The following is a 10,129-nucleotide window of genomic DNA, read 5'->3' on the forward strand; positions in this document are numbered from 1 at the left end:
AAGAGGATCATAGTGGCTGGTATCGTCGTATAGAAAACAATGGCTGGAGGCCAGTTTCTGATACAGTAAGAAAAATGTTAATTTTTAATCTTATGTATTTAGAAACCCATTTGTATTTTTGTATTTAATTTTAAAATTAATTTTAAAATTATTTTTTAAAATAATAAATCCTAGTAATTTAATTGATACATTTTGCTTAAGTTAGCTACTCGGGGGTTGCTAATAATACTTCAAGGCACGCAATTTATCTTTTTATTACATTTAATTTTACTTTTAATTATCCACTTTGAATCTAGGCCATCTTTAGATACTCTCTGGTACTCAGCAGATTATATACTCAGTATGCGGATTGTAGAATGTGGTTGTTGAATATATTAACACTAAGTATGACCAGGCACTGTGGCTCATGCCTGTAATCCCAGCACTTTGAGCTGAGATGGCACCACTGCACTCCAGCCTGGGCAACAGAGTGAGACTCTGTCTCAAAAAAAAACAAACAACAACAACAAAAACAAACAAAAGAATATACCAAGTATGAAAAGTAAAAATGATCAAGGTATGAATTCATTCATTTGTTTAATAAACTATTGCATATCAACCATATACCAGACATTGTTCTGGATGCAGGGGATAGACTTAAGTAGTTTGCCTTTCAATTAGGGAGACAGTCAAGTAAACAGGATATTTCAGTACAGTGTAGTAAATATGTTAAGTGGTTTAATAAGGGCAAATATATAGTGTTTGGAAGGATTAACAAACTCTCCTTATTATCTAGGGTATGTGTGATAGAGCAGGGGGAATGAGCTGGAGGGTGAATATAGACAACCAGTTAGGAGAAAGTGTCATAACGGGGAAACCACAAAGTCTTAGGACATGGTACAGGGACTTCTGCATTCCTGAAGGGTGGCTGTACTCTTTGAGAATTAGAGTCATCAAAAGCCATCGGCACTAAGAGTAGGTCAGGTCTATTCATATGAGAAGATGAGACACTCTTAGAATATATCTGTTTATCCATTCAACAAATACTTATTAAGTACCTCAGTACACTAGTACTTTGTTGGTCTATCTGTAGCATGTGCTTCTGAAGGCTGAGTGTACTACTCACCCGTCACTTAATTAGAAATACCTTGAAAGTATCTATCCTCTCCTCTGTTTCTATCTTGGCATATTCCTACTGAACACACAGAAGTTCTTTTCTATTGCCAGATAACCTCACAATCAATATTTCAACATTTTGTATATTCGTTTTTGTTTCTCAATAGTTTTGGCTATCTACTGACAGTATAGTGGTAGAAGACAAAAAGGAAAGTGAATTCCATTTCTCTAAACTGAAGAGAAGGCAAGACTTGGAAAAGAAAAGAAAACTTAGGAAAATAGAGTGGATGAGGCAAATGTAAGTTGATGAAACACTTACTAAGGAAATATGTAGTATTTGGGGAAAAAAACAAATTTGAAATGAGGTATTGCTCCTCACAAGAGGGCATTAGCTGCAGGGGGTCTGCCCGCAGACCCTGACCCAAACGACGAATGAATAAAATGCACACTGACACACAGATACTCTGTTTTGCCCATCCTGCTGAGTGTCCGACCGCCTACACACCAAGAGAGGCTTGTCACTGCGGCTGGCCACCGTCAGCCAGGGAGACTCATATTTATTCATTAAGATTAGTTAACAAAAGCTTGAGTCAACGCCATTAGAGGGTAACTGACATTGTGGACTTCCCCAGTAAAAAGCACACATCAAAGGCTTGTCTTAAGACCACATGAGTAAACAAGCTAACTAGATAAAACTTCCCCACATCCCGTTGTTTACTACTTTAAACTTTTTAACTAAAGGTAATGGGACCAGGCCGCCTTCGGCCCAGTCTATTACCGAAGTCATGTGAAAACCCTTAGGCCTTCCAAAAAGGTTTTGTGGCCATCATAACTAATATTTTTCCCAGCAGCCTGATTGAATCCCAACATTGGAGAACTATACCGCCTGATTTCAAGACTTACAAAGCTACTGTAACCATGATATTGTAGTATTGGCATATAGACAGACATATAGGTCAATGGAACAGAATATGGAATTGTGAAATAAACCCCCATGTGGCTGGGCATGGTGGCTCACGTCTGTAACCCCAGCACTTTAGGAGGCCGAGGTGGGCGGATCGCGAGGTCGGGAGATCGAGACCATCCTGGCTAACACGGTGAAACCCCGTCTCTAGTTAAAAGGAAAAAAAAAAAAAATTAGCCGGGAGCAGTGGCGGGCGCCTGTAGTCCCAGCTACTCGGGAGACTGAGGCAGGAGAATGGCGTGAACCCGGGAGGCGGAGCTTTCAGTGAGCCGAGATCACGCCACTGCACTCCAGCCTGGGCGACAGAGCGAGACTCCCTCTCAGAACAAACAAAAGTATCAAAGACAGAAAGTGGAAGTTACAAGGCTTTTTAAGGCCTTATCTTGGAAGTCACAGCAACATTTATTCTGCATTCCGTTGGTCAAACTCAAGTCCTAACAGGCCTAAGGGGGTCAAGTAAAAGGTGGGACTCACAGGAAGTTCCATATACATTACAGCTTCACTTGCAGTACAGAGGGGAAGGGAAGTCCTTCCGCCGGGATAGAACCTCAAGTAGCATACCTGGTTGTATATTGTGCCTGGAAGAAAAGATGGCCAGAAGTACAGATCTATAGATGGATGGTGACTGATGGTTTGCCTGGATGGTCAGGGATTTGGAAAGAACATGGGTTAGAAAATTGGTGACAAGTGGTCTGGGGAAGAGGTATGTGCAGACTTCTCCAAATGGGCACCAAGTGAGAAGATGCTTGTGTCCTATGTGAATGCTCACCAAAGAACAATCTCAGCAGAGGAGAATCTTAATAGTCAGGTGAGCAAGATGACTCATTCCTTGGAATCAGTCTTTCCCCGCAGCCACTGCTATCCTTTCACTATCCAGCCTGGATGACAGAGTGAGACTCTGTCTCAAAATAAATAAATAAATAAACCCCATATATATTGTTAATTAATTTTCAACAGAGGTGCCAAGGGAACTTAATTGGGAAAAAATGGTCTTTTCAACAAATTGAATATTCAAATGCAGAAAAATGAAACTTGAGTGTTATCTTACAGTATATGTAAAATTAACTGAAAGGAGATCATAGATCTAAATATAAGAACAAAAACCATAAAGCATCTAAAAGTAATTGATGGAGAAAATCTTAGTGTCTTTTGTTCTGGCCAAGATTTTTTAAAGAGGAAACAGAAGCTAGGAACTATAAAAGAAACAATTTTAAATTTTACTTCATCAAAATTAAAAGCTTTTGTTCTTTGACATGTTACAAAAATAAAAATACAAGCCATAGACAGGGATAAAACATTTGCAAAATATATATCTGACAAAGGTCTTGAATCAAGAATATGTTAAAAAAAAAAAAAAGAAACCTCTCAGTCACATTTTAAAGTGGGCAAAAAATTTGAATAAACACTCCATCAGTGAAAATATATACATAGCAAATTAGCATAACTCAACCAATGACTGTCATTAATCATTAGAGAAATGCTAACTAAAACGATAATGAGATACCACTACACACCCACTAGAATGACTGAAATAGTCTGTCATGCCAATTGTTGGCAAGGATATGGAGCAAATGCCAATTAGTGTGTGTACTTCAGAAAACAGTTTGGCAGGTTTTTTTTAAAACAAGTAAACACACCAACTATTCTACCTAGTCATTCCACCCCTACATATTTACCCAATTGAAATAAAAACATGTCCACAGAAAGATTGTATGTGAATATTCATAGCTGGTTTATTTGTCATTGTAATAGCGAAAAACCAGAAACAGCACAAATGTGCATCAGCAGGTGAATGGATAAATAAGTGGTAGGATATCTGCACAAAGGAATACTACTCAGCAGTGCAACAGAATGAACTACTGATACACAGAACGACATGGACAAACCTCAAAATAATGCTGAATGAAATAAATCTGTCAAAAAAGAGTACATACTCTATGATTTCATATACATACAGTTCTAGAAGACATAAATCTGAAGTGACACAAAGCAGATCAGTAGTTGTCTGGAGATAGAAAAGAGGAAAGAGAGAGGGATTCCAAAGGAGTACGAGGAAACTTTGGAGGGTGATGGATAGATTCATTTTTTATGGTAGTGATGGATTTACAGGTATAATGGACATATCAAAACTGTACATTGTACAATTTAAATATGTGTAGTTTATTGTACATCAACCATACCTCAATAAAATAGTAAAATAAAAAAATTTAAAAATCTGTGCAGAAAATCCGAAGACTTCCCTGGCAGCTCTGGAGTGGTCCTTTATCTCATAGCCGCAGCATGGGTTGAGGGCAACCCTGGGTTCCATTGCAAGGGTCACAGGATTACAATGCCTACAGTACTACCAAATGCTTAACCCTGCCAGGTCTTTTGCACTAACATAGGGGGAGAAGAAGTAGAACCCTGAGCCCTGGGATTAGGACATTTGGGCAAACATACACAAGGCTAAGAATCTTGAAATTCCAAAGTGCCTTGTTGGTGTAGGGAACCCTTGCTCTCCCTTTTGAGGGAAGCAGCGCAGCCCTTTTCTGCATAAAAGCCTTTCAGTGACTGCAGTGGCACAGTTGCCACACACACGTATGCTGATTCTCCTCAGGATTCTTCCTCCACTATTTCTCATTGCCTTTAGCTCACAAGGAGATTTGTATTTCAGGACAGCCCAGACAAAGGTACAGGGTCCACTCCAAGAGGAGATCGTTTATAAACCAGAAGAGTTACAAGAAATTACTAATCTATATTGCCAGGAGTCTCAGAAGCATTGTGTGAGGGTGGATTCTAAGGCTGTTAGATCAAGAGTTGGCTGAGCCAAATTTAGTGATGTGGCCATACTCACCTGGGATTGTGGATTTAATGTTTTGGCCAGAAATTATGTTAATGGTCTGTTAAGTTAGCTAATCAAAGCCTGATTTAGGTAGAGCCAACCAAAGCTCAACCTTTGCAAAATGCTGGAACTTCTCTGGTATACTATAGTGTAGCAGGATTGATAAGGAATCAGAGAGACCGATGGGATTGAGGAGGATATTTATTATTTTAGGTGTACCAGCCCAGTCGGATTAACATCCAAAGGACTGAGCCCTGAACAGAGTTAAGTTACCTTTTAAGCACTTCATGGAGTTGGGGGAGATCTGTGCAGGGGGAAGCATGTTACAGAGGCGAGAAACCATAGTTAATTCAATTAATTGAGACATGCATTACATCATTTCTTACTTTTCAAGGAAAACATGTTTTATGACTTGAGTTTATTTGTCTAGTGACCTTGCAGCTGCACAGCTAGAGAAACAGGGTCTTTACAATGCCTGGGAAAGGAGGAGAGATAAGGCTCACTAGCCACAGAAAAACAGGCAGTTAATTTTTAAAGCACTCCAGCTCTTACTCCTTCTCAGAGGGAATTGGGTTTTCTTATGTACAGCTGAGTTTCTGTTTACACATTCTTTAATTTTTTTTAATTCCTGTTCCATTAGAAAAAGGATTTCTAAAAGTTCAGGGAATTGTGTGTTTGTTTCTGTTATGTGCAATCTACTAACCCACCATCTAGCCATCACCGCAGGAAGTCCCAGGAGATACCTTTTTCATCAAGCTATGAAGTAATAGCTTGGTGAAGGGAGCAGCATATTTCTTTCTCTCTCTCTCTTTTTTTTTCTTTGAGACGGAGTCTAACTGTCACCCAGACTGGAGTGCAGTGGCGCAATCTCGGCTCACTGCAACCTCTGCCTCCTGGGTTCAAGCAATTCTCCTGCCTCAGCCTCCCGAGAAGCTGGGATAACAGGCATGCACCACCATGCCTGGCTAATTTTTTTGTATTTTTAGTAGAGACAGGGTTTCACCATATTGGCCAGGCTGGTCTCGAACTCCTGACCTTGTGATCTGCCTGCCTGGGCCTCCCAAAGTGCTGGGATTACAGGCGTGAGCCACCATGTCTGGCCCAGGAGCAGCATATTTCTTGATGAACTCTGTGGTGGCTGTCCTTTACAAGGCTGGAGATGACAGTGGGGAAAGCTATGATGGAACTGGTCCCTTTAGTTCACTGGGACTAATGGAACTTTGAAGTGGTAGAGGTCAGGTGATGACACAATTGCAGTGAGGCTTCCAGATGTGGCTTCTTCAACAGAGCAAATCAACACAGCGCCAGGTACCTGGTATGCTGCAGCTGACCTGGCAAATGTGTTCTTTCCCATCCTGATCACTAAGCAATAGGAGATGCAGTCTGCATTTTCATGGAAAGAACAGAGTGTTTTTACATCTTGCTCCCGAAAATATATCAGCTTTCCTGCTCTTGTCCCCAGGGGCTTGTACATCTGTTTCCATAGAACATAATGGCTGTCCATTACATTGATGACCTTACCTTGATTGGATGTGGTGAGCAGAAAATAACAGCTCCTTGGTGGCTTAGTAGGACAAATGCACACTAAAAGGAGGCAGATAAACTTTGCAAAAAGTTAAGGATCTGGCATATAATTGAAGCTTAAAGACATTTGAGCTATTCTTTCAAAAATGAGAGACAAGTTACTGTAGCTTATACTGTCCATCTTGAATAAGCACAACGCTTAGAGGCCCTGTCTCGATTTGAGAGCTAACGTATGACATATTTTGGGGATGCTGCTCCAACCTCTTTACTAGGTGATCTAATAAAGCAGACTGGCTCCAGTGGGACATGGAGCAAGAAACAGGTGTGTAGCAGATCCACAATGTGGTCAAGCTGCCCTACAACTTGGGCTTTATGGCCCAGCAGTCCCAACAGCATTAAAAATGTCCTTGGTAGTGAAAAACTGTAGAGTCTCTAAAGAGAACTAATGGGAGAATCACAGCACAGACCTCTAGGGTTTAGGAAGAAGGTAATGAATTCCTTCCTCTGCCAGAAGCTATATTCCATTTGAAAATCTGTTCCAGATTTGCAGCTGGGTCCTGGTAGAGACTGGATGCTTGATAATAGGGTACCAAGTGCTATGATCATGAACTGACCTGGGATTTATCTAATCAATTAAACCATAAAATTGAGAGTATGTAGCACTGTTTCAGTATAAAATAATGCGGTCTATATGGGAATGAGTCTGAGAAGGTCCAGAAGGCCCAAGTAAGCTGCATGTGCAGGTGGCTCAGACTCCTGCAACTACTACTTAAGCTGCATTACCTCCACATCGTCTCCATACCTTTGACTTCACAGAGAGTCCCCATGACAAGTTAACAGGGAGGAATATGTTGGAGAAAATAAGTTGGATCTGTACAGGATGCTGCACCATCCAAAAATGGACAGTTACTGATTTCAATTCCTCAGTTGGCCCAGAAAATGATCAAAAGATATCCTTCCAGTGAGCACAACTTCAGGTGGTATGTTTGGTTTTCCACTTCATTTGAAGAGGAAACAGCCTGAGGTAGGCATCTCATTGACTGTGCTGACCAACATTTGTAGTTTCCCAGCTGATCAACATTTGCAAAGAATAAAATTGGAAAATTGGTGAGTATAGGTCAGGGTAGAGGTATACTCAGAATGGATACAAAGTGTATTTCTGTCCCATGTGAATGCTCTCCAAAGGGCTTATATGAGGCAGACAGCTCTCAGTATCAGATGGACAAGATGAACCATCTTGTGAATGTCAGCTTTTCCCCCTGGCACCTCAGTGGTTGCACTGTGGAGTCTTGTCCAAAGTGACCAGGATTACAGGGATGGAGGCTTTATATAGACTCAACAACATGGTCTTTCCCTCACCAAAGTTGTTCTGGCTACAGTCACCACTGACTATATATCAAAGGCTATTGTTTTGCTCCCAGTAATGAGATATGCTGGCTAGTTGGTGACAGGATGATTATATTAGACCATTCCCATAATAGAGGAGGCATCCATTTGTCCTCACAATGATAGACAAATATTCTGGATATTAATTTTATTTCTCTGCCTGCATTACTTCTGGCAATAATACCTCTCATAACATAATGCATTATCCGTCATTATTTTATTTCATACAACATTGCCTCTAATGGGGACCCATTAACAGCAAAGGAAGTGTGGTTATGGGCTGAGAGCAACAAAATTCCCCTACCATATGTGCCATCACCTAGAAACAGCTGGCTTTGACAGAGTGGTGGTATGACTTGCTGAAGTGCCATTACAGTACCAGCTGCGAGACAGCATCTGGGTAAATAAACACAGGAAAGAAGAAGTAAAATGCATATTGTTCTTCAATGCACATGAAAAATAATATGCATTTTACTTCTTTCCTGTGTTTGTTTACCTTAACACAATCCACATCTGTAGCTGAGCTCTGTATTTCTAATTATATGGGCATTTCTGTATCAAACTCAACAGTTCCAAAACTGAATTTCTGATCTTCCCCATCATAAAAGTTGCTTATTCTCAGTATTCCTTCTGGTCTCAGCTTATGACACCACCATTTAGCCAGTCATCCAAAACAGAAACAGAGGGCTTACCCTAGATTTCTCACTCTTATTAGTGCCTACATGTAATCTGTCATCAAGTCCTATTAATTCCACTTCCAAAGTATCTCCCAAATCTGATCTTTTCTTTCATTCTCCACTGTAACATCTCATTTTTCATCTAACTTCTGATTAGTTTCCTAGTCTCTAGTCTCTTCGTCTTCTCTGTATAAACACTTAACTCTGTAGAAACAGTTTTTTTTTTTTTTTTTTTTTTTTTTTTTTTTGAGACGGAGTCTCGCTCTGCTGCCCAGGCTGGAGGGCAGTGGCCGGATCTCAGCTCACTGCAAGCTCCGCCTCCCGGGTTCACGCCATTCTCCTGCCTCAGCCTCCCAAGTAGCTGGGACTACAGGCGCCGCCACCACGCCCAGCTAGTTTTTTGTATTTTTTTTTTTTAGTAGAGATGGGGTTTTACCGCGTTAGCCAGGATGGCCTCGATCTCCTGACCTCGTGATCCGCCCCATCTCGGCCTCCCAAAGTGCTGGGATTACAGGCTTGAGCCACCGCGCCCAGCCGAAACACTGTTTCTAAGAAATAATTTCCTTACTTAAAACATGTTAAGGGCTCCCCATTACCTACACCCCCCATGATATTTCCTCTCCGTAGAGTGCTCAGCTGCATGACAACGACATCTTCATCTTTTGATACTTGGCCCAAGTATCTCCTTCTGAAACCTTCCCTTACCCACCTAGACACAATTAGGTACTTCCTTTTGATGTGCCCCATGGATCTTTTATATACTCATTGGTCACATTTTTGCAATTAACTGTGTATTTGTCTGCCACCTTCACTAGACTTTGAGTCCCTACAGAGCAGAGACTCTGTTCCATTTATTAGCACAGGATCTCAGACATAGTTCATGTTTAATGAATATATGTTGCTTATAGAATAAATAAATGAATGAATGATTTTTTTGACAGGATGTTCCATTTCCTTTTCATAGAGTTGCAGGGAGTGAATAAGAAATTTACTTTGTGTGCTTTGTTCATTTATGGCATTTAAGCACTCTTCATTCTGACTGTTGCTGAGAATCAGTAATGAACAAAATCAACAAAATTTTGATTTTTTTCCCCCTATCTTACTAAAAGAATTCTGGCTTTTAAATCTTGTCCCTTCCTGTGTCCTATAGATCTTAGCTTTCCTCAACCTCCTTTGCAACTTAAGCTTTGATTCTTCCTAGGTCTTTGTTGTTTTAACTTCTCTCTCTGTCGTGACATTTAGACAAACATTTCTTATAATGTTTTTTCCCTCTAAATTTCCTAGTTTGGAAAGAATATAAGATCGTGTTAAAGTAAATACAACTAAAAATATATTGCAAAATTACCCATGAAGACAAAGTTTATGTCTTTTTTTTTTTTTTTTTTTTTTTTTCCAGAAAGAATCTTGCTCTGTTGCCTAGGCTGGAGTACACTGGCACCATGCCATCTCACTGCAACCTCCACCTCCGGGTTCAAGCATTCTCCTGCCTCAGCCTCCTGAGGACCTGGGGCTACAGCTATATGCCACCACACCCAGCTAACTTTTGTAGTTTTAGTAGAGCCTGGGTTTCACCATGTTGGCCAGGCCAGCCTCAAACTCCTGACCTCAAGTGATCTGCCCACCTTGGGCTCTCAAAGTTCTGGGATTACAGGCATGAGCCAC

The 10,129-nt window shown here is 40.7% G+C and overlaps 1 protein-coding gene across 1 annotated transcript in view; it reads left to right on the plus strand.

Annotated features, from left to right (window-relative positions):
• Positions 1-10,129, plus strand: part of LOC105543025 (chromosome unknown open reading frame, human C11orf65) — a 71,655-nt gene that overhangs the window by 46,576 nt on the left and 14,950 nt on the right. Inside the window, exons 4-5 of the mRNA XM_011984758.1 lie at positions 6-65; positions 1,263-1,393. Coding sequence (XP_011840148.1) covers positions 6-65; positions 1,263-1,393 — 191 coding nt within the window. The remainder of the gene's footprint in view (positions 1-5; positions 66-1,262; positions 1,394-10,129) is intronic.

The sequence above is a fragment of the Mandrillus leucophaeus genome, unplaced genomic scaffold (genome assembly GCF_000951045.1).
Source record: "Mandrillus leucophaeus isolate KB7577 unplaced genomic scaffold, Mleu.le_1.0 Scaffold273, whole genome shotgun sequence".
NCBI classification, from domain to species: Eukaryota; Metazoa; Chordata; class Mammalia; order Primates; family Cercopithecidae; genus Mandrillus; species Mandrillus leucophaeus.